Source organism: Hylaeus volcanicus, chromosome 2, assembly GCF_026283585.1.
Source record: "Hylaeus volcanicus isolate JK05 chromosome 2, UHH_iyHylVolc1.0_haploid, whole genome shotgun sequence".
In the NCBI taxonomy this organism is placed as follows: Eukaryota; Metazoa; Arthropoda; class Insecta; order Hymenoptera; family Colletidae; genus Hylaeus; species Hylaeus volcanicus.
Genome location: NC_071977.1, coordinates 11,822,264 through 11,836,668, shown reverse-complemented (window position 1 = coordinate 11,836,668; position 14,405 = coordinate 11,822,264). Strand labels below are relative to the sequence as shown.

At 36.6% G+C, this 14,405-nt stretch overlaps 1 protein-coding gene across 2 annotated transcripts in view; it reads right to left on the bottom strand.

Moving 5' to 3' along the window:
• Window positions 1-12,181, bottom strand: part of LOC128873034 (matrix metalloproteinase-2) — a 205,677-nt gene extending 193,496 nt beyond the window's left edge. Inside the window, exons 1-3 of one of the 2 annotated variants that reach the window (XM_054116315.1) lie at window positions 12,014-12,181; window positions 7,059-7,427; window positions 1,469-1,766 (exon numbers count right to left, since the gene is read on the bottom strand). In XM_054116315.1, the coding sequence (XP_053972290.1) occupies window positions 1,469-1,561 (93 nt within the window). In that variant the 5' untranslated portion in view covers window positions 1,562-1,766; window positions 7,059-7,427; window positions 12,014-12,181. The remainder of the gene's footprint in view (window positions 1-1,468; window positions 1,767-7,058; window positions 7,428-12,013) is intronic. The other variant, XM_054116316.1, reaches the window with a different exon arrangement.
• Window positions 12,182-14,405: the final 2,224 nt, after the last annotated feature.

Here is a 14,405-nt window from a genome sequence, read left to right as displayed (position 1 = left end):
ACCGTACAAAATAATTCAGTGCAAATTACGAAAGAAACTTTTGGGACAACCTAATACTTCATTACCATTTCAGTTTTAATAAGAAATAATTAAAGCCTCTTTTGTAAACCTCTGTACGTGGGAACTTCTTTTAAGAAATTCTACTTTTACCAGTACGTTCTTCAACGTTTATATTAGTTGTATCATACTAGGTGTGTGCTATTCTAGAGGAGTTTATTTATTCTAGAGGTTCTCCTGACGTAAGGTGACCATATGGTTGATGTGTATTGTATCTAATCTATTCAGGGTAAAACATTTTTATACGTACAACCGTTTCAAAATCGATATAATAGTTTTTCTGTAGAACATATTTATATTTAGAGTCTTTTTAAATTATAACTGTTATAACATCTCTTATATTCTTGCAACTCTTTCAAACCGAACCTTTGTATAAAGAAATATGTATATACAGGGTGTTCAGGCTATTACTAGCCAGCGTTTTTCTCGTAAATGGTATGTATGACAAAAACAATGAAAGAAGAAAAATTTATGCTGTTTTTTGTGTGCAATGTAACCAGATATATAGATCTTTCGTATTTGTATTATTTTCTAAGAAATGAAGGTGACCTTCAGTTTTTTAAATGGAATGATATATTTTTTGTACAAAAATATGGTAGAGTATCGAATTCTAAATAAAAAAGTATTGATCTTTATTAGCCCTAAACCTAACAGGTAACGAGTAATTTCACTTTATTATTTGAAAATGTTCTTAACGTAATATCAAGATGGAGATTCAAACAAGTGTACTGCGAATTCTTCGTAAAGAAAAACATCATCCCTGTCACCTAGTACTTCATCAGGAGCTCCATGCCTGTACACATTGCTGTCCTGCGGAAATCTGTGATAAGGTTGAATCTACATTTTGATATTACGTTAAGAAAATTTTCAAGTAATAAAGTGAAATTACTCGTTACTTATGAGGTTTAGGGCTAATAAAAATCAATACTTTTTTATTTAGAATTAAATACTCTACCATATTTTTGTATAATAAATATACCATTCCATTTAAAAAAGTGAAGATCACCTTCATTTCTCAGAAAAGAGTATAAGTACGGAAGATTTATCTACTTAGTTAACATTGCACATAAACAACAGTATCACTTTTTCCTCTTTCCTTATTTTTGTCATATGTACCATTCACGAGAAAAACGCTGGCTAGTAATAGCCTGAACACCCTGTATACGAGTTTGAAAGAGTAATTATTGAATCCCTTTCAACCCTCTTCCAACGACCCTTATAATAAATTCATCGAGGTGTGAATAAATCAAGAAATTACCAAACAGACAAAAGTTTGAACAATCGGAAAAATCGCTTGGAAATTCATTCACGACATTCTGACCATAGGTAGTAAAAACTATCAAGCAATTATCCCCGTTAATGATCGCCGGTGCGTCAAGGCTGCGAAAACTCCCAGAATGAACTGACTCACCACTTTGTCGTCCGCGTAGATGACCGAGGACCGCGGTGCTCCCGTAGCCAACACAGAGAAGAGCACCATCAACACCATCCGAAGAAGCATCATCTTGCGATCCACGTGCGTATGTATATATCCGTCTCGACGAAACTGAAATTCACTGCTCTTCTCACATCCACGGGACGCACCACTGTTCACAGATAAAATAGTCCCCGGACCACTGACCACTAGCGACCTATCCACGAGCGGAACCAGTGTCCCGTAACGCGATTCGAAAATGCACCGCAGCCGATCGGACCACCGGGGCCCAGCACTGTAACAAACCGTACACACACGCGCGTTATAGTCGTAGAATAGTCGCAGGAAACGTAAACGCGACTGGAGGAATCATGCTCATCCTTTCCCTGGTTCGCGAGACCAGTGCCACCGCAGAGTCTTCCCCCTCTCAAGCTTTTCTTTCCTGGAACAGACCTTCGAATTGCGCGCTCCGAATTCGCTGTAATCCGAAAACGGCACGGCTAGGCTCCCTCAAATTTTTTCTCGTGACATTTCTGTTATACTTTCGCGCCGCGTGACGGTTTCTGGAACGATTCCTAAGAACAGGAACCGCTGAATGAATTGTCAAATCTGGAGGAAAGCGGGCACCGAGTAAGAAGCTTTGGTAGGATTTACCCTGACCGCAAAGTGTTAACCGGCGAACTTACGCAAGATATAATTGGTTTGTGGAACATTCAGTATAGTCACGCATCGAATATGATTCGTTTAAGAAGAAATCCAGACGGGAAATCGCGGTTATTAATGAGTAGTCAGCAATCGTGATCAATGGATTGCGAAGAATCGAACCCGAGCTGCTTTGAAATGTTTCTTGTTACTAATCTATGTTTGCAAATTGCAAATGTACTTTTTTTTGAGTGTGTGAGATCACATACACCTTTCAAATGTACCTTTGATTGACGATCAATCTGGCAACTAAAGTAAAGTGGTCGAAAGAAATTCTTCTCTGGTATATTATAAACATGTCGTGCATGAGTATTTTGTTATTTAATCTCTGATTGTTATTTAATAACAAAAACGCATGTACTCGTTTTGTAAAAAAAATTGTTAATTGCATTAAAACTGAATCCTTCTTATATGTTTGAAGCATTTCAGAGATTTTCAAGAAGTTTTTCTAGAATATTAGATTTTAGATTAAGAAGTTAAAGACTTCCCAGAGTCCTCAATTTCGAGCAGTATATCTGAATCATACTTGGCACTTCTGACGTCACTTGTAACCTCCCAAATCTTTACACTTTTGCGGTTCGAAGATGATTTATCCTGTTTCAGGAAAAAATCTGATTCCATGACGAAGCCTCTCACACGTCACACGTGAAGTGTTAATGAACTGGAGGGTAAAGTTGAGAAACGACGCATGACAACTAGTTCTGGAACTTGATGCAATCATTTCGAAACGCTCGATTAATTGCATTCTGCTTTGAAATAATGTCTAGACCCAGAAGAACTTTACTCAAAGGTAGTTAAATTTATAAAAGAAAATAAACTACATTTCCCAAGTATTTTTAATTTATTAACATGGTAATGTACAAGCTTAACTTAAACCATGAATGCATCCTAATTAATTTAATTAATTTATCAAGCGGCATTTATTCGGAATGGAAGGTAATTTCACTTTCTGTAATTCATAGCCAGTGACTCGTACAAGACAGGGATCGAAGATCGAGGTTCAAAGCCATAACAGCTACGGTCAGCCTGGGGATAACGCGCAGGGTGCAAAGCATTACAATCAGTAAACTGGAAGAACGTCACAGACCCGACCAGTGAGCCGAAAGAAAGCCTCCAGGGAGAAGAGACGAGCCAACCCTGCGCAGGCTAGATGCGATCAATGAAATGTAAATGAAGGCGACAAAAAAAGTAGCAGGAATCGTCAAAGAAAAACGGAAGCTTGCTCTAGGAGACGCCGGATACCGGAAGATAATCAAACTCGACCAAAGGAATGGGAATCGTTATCTCGAGGAACGTGCCAACGCGGGCTGACCTCGTTCTTTGCGCCGATAACCGGAATTCTTTCCTCTCTGCTATGGTACATCAGTGTCTCTGTAAAATCCATGACGTACAACGTAATTTTCTGTTATAGAATTTACCCGTTTCAATGATTTTTTCAGGGGGTCTTTAGGATTTTGTTTTTTAATAACAAAAATCGTCTATCAGAGTGGTGGTGGACACTTAAACGATATCATTGGTCACGTTTAATTGTAATTAACTCTTTAACTGTGAAAATCGTATATATTCATTCTCGAGAATTACTTTTAACGGTGAAAGTATTAGGTTGTCCCGAAAGTTTCTTTCGCGAGTTGCACTCAATTATTTTATGTAGTCGTGTTTCTATAAATAGACAATCTAATTTCATAGATATTCATGTTGTAACAGTAATGGAGCAAAATGAATCGTGCACAATTCGGTAATGTAACATAAAACATAAACTATTGTGCATGTATTACTTATTAATAAAGCGAAAGAAACTTTTGGGACAACCTAATAAGAAAGCATCGTTAACTGATAGTTATCGATTCACAATTAAATATTAATAAACAGTAAACGATTTTTAGTTTTTTGATAGATTGGTAGGCTTTGCGAGATCCTACTACGTATCTGCGCGAAATTTAAAAGAATTTCAATGGCATGTGATCGAGTTAATGGGTATCAGTGACTCGAAGATAATCAGCACGTCGTGACACAATCAAAGCATCGACACGAATTTAGCGTGCTCGCGTGGGTAGGAATAATCATTCGTGACATTGTGACGGTTTGAAAAAAACAATCTTTTAGCTGCTAGAGTAACTCGCGAATGTTATGCCAACTTTTTAAAAGACGGGCTATGTGAGTCATCGGAAGACATCCCACTCGAAATTGTGCGTCACATGGGAATATTCAAGAATATTTATTTTCAGTGAACTGAGGATTAATGTTTGAGTGTCAGGTGTAATAAACACAGCGGCAAAAATATTCTTGCAATTTTATTAATGAATCGATACGTGTCTGAAATCGTATGAAAAAAAGATGAGGGTGCCCAGCCGTTTCGTTTATGAATTACAGCATTTCAAAGTACGTAATTTCGGGGAATTCGCAATGAACGCAAGCGTGAGAGGAGGTGAGTGGTAACGCTGTGCACTTATGCGTTATGCTTCCCTACTTGGGTATCTCTTCACTATATATGCTCCTCTACATTCTAACTAGAGTACAGCATCGTCAAAAGTCTACTTACAGAAAATCCTGCTTAAGAGGCGCGAACGTCTTTTAGACGTCGATCTCGACACCTTCGCCAAACTTATCTGCTATTATCTTCCATCGTTCAAACAATCACAAACAACAAAATGGTACGAATAGCGAATTTTAGCGTCTCTTAGGCAGGATTCACCGTTTTTCAGTGCGAGCCACGATGCAACTATACGTGCATATGTAATGGTGGTGTTTGTCGTGCACAGATATTTTTAAACTATCAACTTTCAACATTCAAACTCCCTTTGGAGAAAAACAAAACAGTAGAGAAGCATGTCCACGAATCTATGTTCGTTTAGACTCTAAGCCTTAGAGTACTCTTACAGAGACGAAACTTTTGCGTTCTTCAGGTCTCGATTCTGAGTGATATCATAATGAATATAGTACCAGGATTAGGAACTGCAGGGCACCATTTAAAACATTTTTGCTAGAATTTCTACGTTGACAGACAAAATTGAATAAATGAAATGACTGAGTAATTTGTTAATTGTTAAGTTTACTCTCGTACGAAGGGAATTTTTCTTAGCACGACTAGAGTAAATAGACCATGTTTAGATGTACCTTGAGCAACGACGTCATTGGAAACCATAGACTCAACATATTGACTCATTCATTCATATTTTGATTCATATACAAGGTGTCTACGTATAAGTTCAGACATACGCAGGGTGTCAATTCTACAACAAATTTCCAACAACAAATTACTCTTAGACATTTTCTTTGTATCGCCTTATTCTCGAGAATTTTCACTTTTAATTTTTGTTCTGCGTTTTCGTCTTGACACTCTTTAAACGGCAAACTTAAAACTAAGTATACCATTCGTAAGGGCGTTAAATTTACCATCTCCCCGATGCCAAACTAAAATTTATTACGTAGATTTAACAAGTGAAAAATTAGGTCAAACTTTACATTGTGAAAATTTCAAAAAATTTGACCTTTTCTGTATCCGTTTTTCGGTTTCAAAGACATAGTTGTTTGGCGGGCACTCTTCCGGAAAAACTTCCTCGAAGTCTCAGCTTTTGAATGGTATTGTCAACAAAAAAACTGTACGGTGGTATTTTAGGGAGAAAATGACGTTTAAATGCAGAAAAGCGTTCAAAATGACCGCCTCCTGAATCAAAACTTATCGGTTCTCCTGCACCGAAAACATCGATTTTTTGCTTTGTGAAATCGATCGTGTTCCAATCTCCATATTATTTATCGGTACACCGTGGTTGATTTTGGTTAAATAATCGCTAAAAACGAAAATTCTATGGATACATGTTCAAAAACAATTACTATTCACCTCGCACTCAGGCTCTACACACGGCTGGAAGAGGCTAGAGGTGTCAAAAAATCGATTTTTTTCCTAATTGGCGAGGCTCGGTAGTGTCACTAAAAAATACATCAAACCCGATGTCAAGTTAATTTTAAAGTAACAAGTCGATTTTTGTTGAAAAATATCGATTTTTAACTAAAAACCCACGCTTTCCTGCATTTAAACGTCATTTTCTCCCTAAAATACCACCGTACAGTTTGTTTTGACAATACCATTCCAAAGGTGAGACTTTGAGGAAGTGTTTCCCAAAGAGTGCCCACCAAACATCTATATCTTTGAAACCGAAAAACGAGTACAGAAAAGGTCAAATTTTTTGAAATTTTCACAATGTAAAGTTTGACCTAATTTTTCACTTGTTAAATCTACGTAATAAATTTTAGTTTGGCATCGGGGAGATGGTAAATTTAACGCCCTTACGAATGGTATACTTAGTTTTAAGTTTGCCGTTTAAAGAGTGTCAAGACGAAAACGCAGAACAAAAATTAAAAGTGAAAATTCTCGAGAATAAGGCGATACAAAGAAAATGTCTAAGAGTAATTTGTTGTTGGAAATTTGTTGTAGAATTGACACCCTGCGTATGTCCGAACTTATACGTAGACACCCCGTATAAATGACAGTTATTAAACTCCTTTCTCCTGAGGAATTAAATAACTCAATACTAAAAGTGAAACATCAAAGAAAAGAAATATAAGTAAACTCTTTATTACAAAAATAAGTATTATTCCACGACAAATGTTAGATTACATACCACTTTTAATATTTGCCTCGAAACAAAATTTTAGCTCCACAAAAATGTCCGCAAGTAGTAGTCCAACAGTTAACGTATCAATTTGTCCTATCCCTGATCTAAAAATTCAGGGAGCAACGGCCATCGAAACTCCCACCAAGAGTTTCGTCTTTGTAAAATCACTTCGTGACTCGATTTTCTACCTCGACTCAAGACCACGTAATTCGGAGGCCTGCCTGTACAGGAAGTCCGACGAGACGGTTCAGGCCTAGTCGGTAGCCACTTACTTTTCAAATCGGCGATCGGTAGGACAGTTGTTGAGTCATGGAAAAGCCCTTGCGCGTTTCCGGCCGGGCGCAACGTGGCTGCAGCACGGCAGGATGGTGTGACATGTTCGTCGTTGCTGTAATCCCGAGACGATTCAAGGACAATCGAAGAATCTCGGGCACGTTCGGATTTCCGGTGCGTTCGATGATCACGTTCCTCTCGTGGTAACCGTCTTCGCGCTTGTCTCTGTCCTTTCCCGCCTTTTCTTAGCCCCCTCTCCTTTAACCGACCCACGGGTTTTGCGCGCCTCTCGCCAGGTCCCTCGTCGCCAGCCTCGTTCCGATTTCGCTCAACGACGCCGATTCCGTGCAATTTTTTTCGCAATGTCTCTGAAAAAAAAAAAGAAGAGACGCCGTTATGGATAGTATTATGGCAGTGATAGATACAGGTCTGTTACATACAGGCCTTATATTACAGGGTGCTGCGTTTAAATCGAAGTGGTTAACGCTGAACCTACCACGATTCATCGAATGACCGTTTTCGAATTTTGTAGACACTTGTATGCAATATATACATTTTTCTTTTATATGGTTTTATTTTTCGTCGCATCTAATCCTTGGTAATTAACGACGTTTTTAATTGGATTTCTGTTTGATCAGTGGTATAATATACTATTGTAAAGTTTAGTGTCCTTGCAATATATCAATTCTATACAATTGTTTCATGCATTGTTCAATTTAGTTCCACGTGAAATACTCTCTGCATTCAATTGGAAAAAGTGTCTTTACGACCAGTCGTTGGTCCCATCACTGTAGAAATAGTTGCAAATGAACGTTGGTAGAGTTAGTGTTAAATATCTCATGAAAAGATAAAGCTTTTCAAAAATGTTTTTAAGGATTGTTTGTTTCAGATGGATAAAGTATGCGGTGTAAATAATTTTATTGTTAGCAAAGTGGTGAGCTTTGTAAGGGAGAGCATTTTATTATTCCACTATATTACAACATAATTCTTAAGAAAATTTCTTCTGAAAGCAAATGTACTCGTGGATTGTAGTTTGAGCACCACCGTTTAAGAGCAAATGCTTCGAGGAAAACAAAAACGAATACGAGCGATTGCGGTGCCGTCTCGTGAAGTACTTTAAACCGATCGGTATACCCAGAATGGAATGTTTATAATAGAATGTTATTATAAGTGAATTCTCCCGGGCGAGAAATGATTCCACGAGAAATTGTCTCGTATGAAAAGATTCTTTGTTTCGCAAGCCTGCTTTTGCTTGGAACTCGATAGGAGGCAACGATTACAACCGCAGGAAATTACGATAAAAAGTCGTAACGTACTGGGATGAATGAATCACACATGCTCTCGATTCATTGTAACTATCAACGTAGAGGCAGATTTATCCTCACCTCATTGAGTGGATCGTTTCCCTCCCCGCGTTTCCAATTTATTATATATTGTCATTTTTTAACTCAATTAAATTTGTTACGCCACAAATGATTTGCCAGAACACGAAAAATGTATTTTTAATCTTAAGGAAAACTTCAAAATTGAGGTTAATTCTCCTACCTCTACACCAGTTGTTAGTTAATTACTAAATTTGCATGTTTCATTACCGAGACGCGGTTTAATCAACTGATACCTGAGAAGAGTAATGTAAAAATGACCGTACGCGTTTTTAAACCTTGAAACAGATCGACTCATGTTTCTTCTAGTCAAACCAAACATTCTGTATCACAAATAAGGATGGAATAATTTAATCTACAATGCAAGCATTTAATAAAACATAATAAATCTAGACTTTTAATTAAAATTAATATGTAGTGCATCAGAAACAAAAAGGATAGGAGAGCAGACGAAGTGGAAACCATGGTAACAAGACGGGGAATGTAATTACTATTAAACAAAAGATAGAATAAGTTTAAGCAATAACTATAGAATTGAATAAAGAAGAAAAGAAAGTAATGAACAAATAATATGCTACGAAGAAGAAAGATAACCAAAAGATCTACAAAGTTTTAATCTGAATTTTAATCATTGTAGATTCGAAGATGTCTCCAATTATTTCTATTAATATACGATTCCAATTCTGTTTTTATTAATGTATACCAGTACGTGACTCTTAGCAGTGACGGTCACGGAATTTGTTGGAGGCTCGCCCACGAACACGATCAATTTTTTTCTTTGCCTCTACAAGGCTAAAATTAAACTCCGGCAAAATATACTTTTTTATTTTGTGTCATAGAAAATAATATTTCGAGAATTCGCAGGGGTGGCGCGAAGCGTGTATTATTAGTCAGTCGTCTCCGTTTGAAAATATCTTCGACATTAATTGCAAAGTATGTTCACGGTTAGTTTAGCGTGAAAAGGGAGGGTCGTGATTACTATGGCGACCGAATCGTATCTGAATGGAACGTAGAACGCTTGAAAGGATTCGCCGTATTTGCGAACGCAAACGATTCGTAATAACCTAGTACATAATTACGTCTAACTTTGTACGCCAGACGACCCGTCGCATCGTGCAAACGGAAATGGCTGCCTGGCAAAACGCGAACGTGTTAAAGAACAACAAGGTTTCGTTCCAGGGTGCTAGTTGCGAACAGACACGGGTAAAAGATTATTTCGATACAATTGAAATAGTCCAAATAACTTTAGTACTCCTGCAGTAACTTGAGTACTATCGCGATAAATATGAAATGATTCATTTGTCACGATTAGTCTGCACAGAATAGATCACATAGAATGATATTTAAAAATAGTATTCTATTTTAATTGGCTGAATATAGTGGCTACTTTTAAATATTTAATTTATGCTAATTTATTTACAGTTTACTTGTACTGTTGCAAAAGTGAGTGTGATATTTATACAATAATGACTAGTACATTCAGAGTACAGTACTGTTTAATGAATTGGTGCGTTAATCCTTTCACGTGGCTCCAAAATACAATGACTATGGTCTTCTACATGCTCGTCAGTCTTTTTGTCACAAATATAATGAAACGGCAAAAGAAACTTGTTCAAAAACCCCCTTTACTCTTGATCAAGTTTAAAGAGTAATCTTTTAAAGAAACAATTTATTTTTTACTGTACCGTGTATTTTAGATATAATGAATAAATAATAAAATTGTATCTGGATTTGTTTATTATAAATTTTAAATCATCAGTTCATCATTTAAAATTTCGTCAATAATATTATTAAAGATCATTGTATGTGCAAATATTAAGGGGGCATCCTGAATTAGGAGGTCTAAAAAAAAGCGGATTTTCGTGAATTTTTTTAGGATGGAAAAAAATAATTAATTCTATCGAACTTTTTATCCTATTTTCATACATATTTGAGTAGTTTGTACAAATTTTTTCAACAAGAAATATTCAAATTGAGTCGACTGTGGCGCACATTTGTAGAGTACCTCACAATTAAAACCTCCTATCGACAGGAAAGATGCAGATCGTAATTTTGGTTCGACATAAAAAAAACCAAAAGAAATTTTCATTTTCGTACATTTTTCTTCTATGTGAACAAATATGTATGAAAATAGGATAAAAAGTTTGATAGAATTATTTTCTTTCCATCCTAAAAAAATTCACGAAAAACCGTTTTTCTTTAGACCTCCTAATTCAGAATTAGGGAAGACAATTAAGGAAGACAATTTTTCTGTCTTATTCGCTTACATTAATTGCTTTTTAAGTCATAGATGGAGTAGTTGTGTAATTTCTTAGTGGACGAGAGAGGGATCGTGCCCTCCGTCACAAAGAAATAAAAGCACGTGCACGACAAAGTGTACAAAGCTTCGAATGACCATCGAATAACTCGACGAACTAGCACGCGCATGTGTCCCGCACGTTTCAATCCCATTAAAGGGGAAACCTCTCGTAATTCAAACGAGGTAATTCATTCTTGGAAACAATTACGCGGGTTGCTCCAAAACAGAGTGGAGCTAAACATTTACCTAGATAACAAATTCGTTTAACGACTAAAAGAATAAGACAATATAGCTATTTATTAAAAAATTTAACTTGTCGTAAAAATCTATTTGTCTAGTCAATGCAATCACTATTCTTCCGAAACGTTTCTTACCCTTATGCTTAGACCCTCTTCATACAAGTTAGGCGAAAACATATAGTAATCTAATTAATCATAGTTTAGTTAATAAACTAGATAATTAATTTATATAATTAATTACTGGTATTGTATTTTGAAAGAAATAATTATTTTGACAGTACTAGCTGGACGTATGTACGGCCACGCGGTATTTTTAATTGATTTCAGGAACACAAAACAATTCTAACTTGATCATATGATCATTGTTTACGAAATAAATAGTACATATAATTTATACGTTTACGAAGAGGACTTTCTAGTAGGAGTCGCAAAGTTTCCTTCGACAATGCTTGTACAGGATAAGCAATATATTAAAATGGAGTCCAAGATAAACACAACTTAAAATTGAAGAAAAATAGAAATTGAAATGTCCGATCCAAGAAAGACGCCCGCGAATAAGTTGGTTACCTTCGTTCAGTGATGGACAAAGCCTACGCACCGAATAAATCTGAATTTCGCAAACATGTTTATCTCGTTTCCTCCACACTGAACATTTTCTAAAGAAGCAATAAAATCTTCAAATTTATTCGAAGCCTTTTGCCAATCGCTGCATTCTTTACGCGTCAGTTCGAATAAAAATGTGCCCATCTCCGCTCCGAAACCTCTTCTAGGGTTTCCAGTGGGTACACGTGAACGCACACTGTAGCTTCTCACAATCCCGCGGTATCGAACGAAGGAGCACACAGCCGTGTCCGATAATCCATCGTCGGAAAATCCTGGCCACGAAGAGTTACAACGACACAAACTCAACATCACTGACCGGTCCACGAAAACGCGGGTAGTTCACATTCCAACGAAATGAGTAGATTTTCAAGTGCGCCACGATCATCGAGACGCGACTTGTAACGTTTTATGCGAAACAATTTGCTCCTTACCAGACAAACGCGATCCTTTCCGTGCTCCAATCGAATTTCACGTACGGCCTCGAGGATTGATATTAATCACTGGTGATGGACGATTGACAGTCGCGAATGAAACGAGAAAGAACGTCTTGCAGACCGTGCGAGAGACGACTCGTAAAACCCACACGCGTACGTTGCGCCGCGCCGCGCGACTGAGGCCACTTTCCTTCGAGGACCCACCATATTCCCCTCCCACCCTTCGCCTTTATGTTGACTCTTGCTTTCTCTCTCTATCTCTTTGTCCGAAGGGGAGGCTGTACCGCTCTACTACTGTTAGGTTGGCCAAAATGTTTCTTAAGTTTATTCAATTTATTTCGACTGACTATTGTTGGAGCCCTTGATCTTTATGTCGAGGAATTTTTGGAGCTGAAGATGTCACGAAAATGACCCCAAAAATTAAGAAAAAAGTATAGGTAGGATTATGAGTACCTGCTTAACCCTTTGAATGCCACAGGAAATATTTACACATATCCGAAAAATGCCAGACAATTTTAAGCAAAGATGCATGATTGTAAACAAAAATGTACGTGTACTCTTAAATATCAAAATAAACTAAATTTACCTACCATCCAATATTTGAACACGAACGTTTTGATATTGGCGTTATTTTCGTAAAGCGAAATTGACTTTTTAATGAGTTCTTGGCCCTTTTCGCAAGTGTAGGGACGAGCGATATATCGCTCCTTGGCACTCAAAGGGTTAAGGGGTTAGTCGCAGTCAGGTAAATGGAAACGAACACTTCTTTGTGTGTGTGTTTTTTTTTAAGGTATTAAATAATAATTTTTATTAATGAAATTTAAATATATCACAAAATATGTCTTAAAGAACTATAAAAGAATTTTTGTTTTAAAAAGAAGTTAATCCATTTCGTCATAACAGGCGATGGCGTGGGTGGGGGCATTTTGTTTACGGTGAACAAGATTTCTTCAAACTGGTGCACATGAAAACAAAACTAAAGGTAGATTTAGAAAATATATTAGACTAACGGGTCCCTGATCGAAGGATTTCTTATTTTCTTATATACTTTTCTTTTTATTCTCTATTTAATCACTTAATTTTATAATGAAAATTAAACTACAACTTCAAATGTACGTCATTTTGTTTTAAATTAATATTTTCCAAAATCCTTCGATCAGGGACCCGTTAGCCTAATATATTCTTCAAATCTACCCTTATTTTTGTTTTCAGGTCAACCAGTTTGGAGAAATCTTGTTCACCGCAAACAAAATGGCCACCCACGCCATCGCCAGGTATGACGAAATGAATGAACCCATTTTTAAAACAAATATTTGTTTACAGTTCTTTATGATACATTTTATCATATATTTAAATTTCATTAATAAAAATTATTATTTAATACCTTTAAAAAAACACACAAGAAAGTGTCCGTTTTCATTTTCCTGACTGCGACTAATCCCTTAAGGGAATTTACTGTTTTTAATACAATAATTATTACATTGGTGCAATTGCATACCAACTCCATTTATATGCACAAACAGTGACTTCAGCGTCTGTGGACTCACCCCTTTGGTGACTAATTAATTCCTTTTTATTAATTGAGCATTCAAGTCCAGCTGTCAATTTTAAGACAGTTTTGTTGTTATACCTGTGAGAAATTTAATTATTGACTTAACATAAAATAATACAGAAACTATTGGCCTCAGAATTCAAATTTATATTCACAGACAGTGATATCAGTGTCTGGCGACTCACCAAATGGGTAACTCATTAATTCCTTTTTATTAATTGAGTATTCAAGTCCAGCTGTCAATTTTAAGACAGTTTTGTTGTTATACCTGTGAGAAATGTAATCATTGACTTAACATAAAATAATACAGAAACTATTGGCCTCAGAATTCAAATGTTATTTAAATTTTCACTTCATGGTACAAATTATAATGAATGTACAGGATCGAAACACGTTATAAAGAGCTTGTATGAGAGTCATAATTCTAGCGCAGATCTTGCCTTAGACACGGTTGTTGGATGGAAACAGTCTCGTATATGTGGAGCCTTTAGATCAAAGTCAGCAACGAGAAAGATCTTGATAACGCCTTCTGGTTAGAAGGGGAAATGTGGAAGTTTAATCGACATCAAGATCTTTCTCGTAGCTGAGTTTGATCTAAAGGCTCCACATATAGGAGACTGTTTTCAACTAACAACTGCGTCTAGTCCAGGATCTGCTGGAATAGCCTTATTGATGAATCCGCTGGCAGATCTAGATAGAAACGTTATTAATTGATTTTCTCGTAACTTGATAGAATACAGCCCTGGTATACAATTGTTTCATGAAATTTACAAAAAAGTACAGTCTGCTTTTTGCTCTGCTAATCGTGAATATTTATCACTGTTGCTGTTCTTTGCA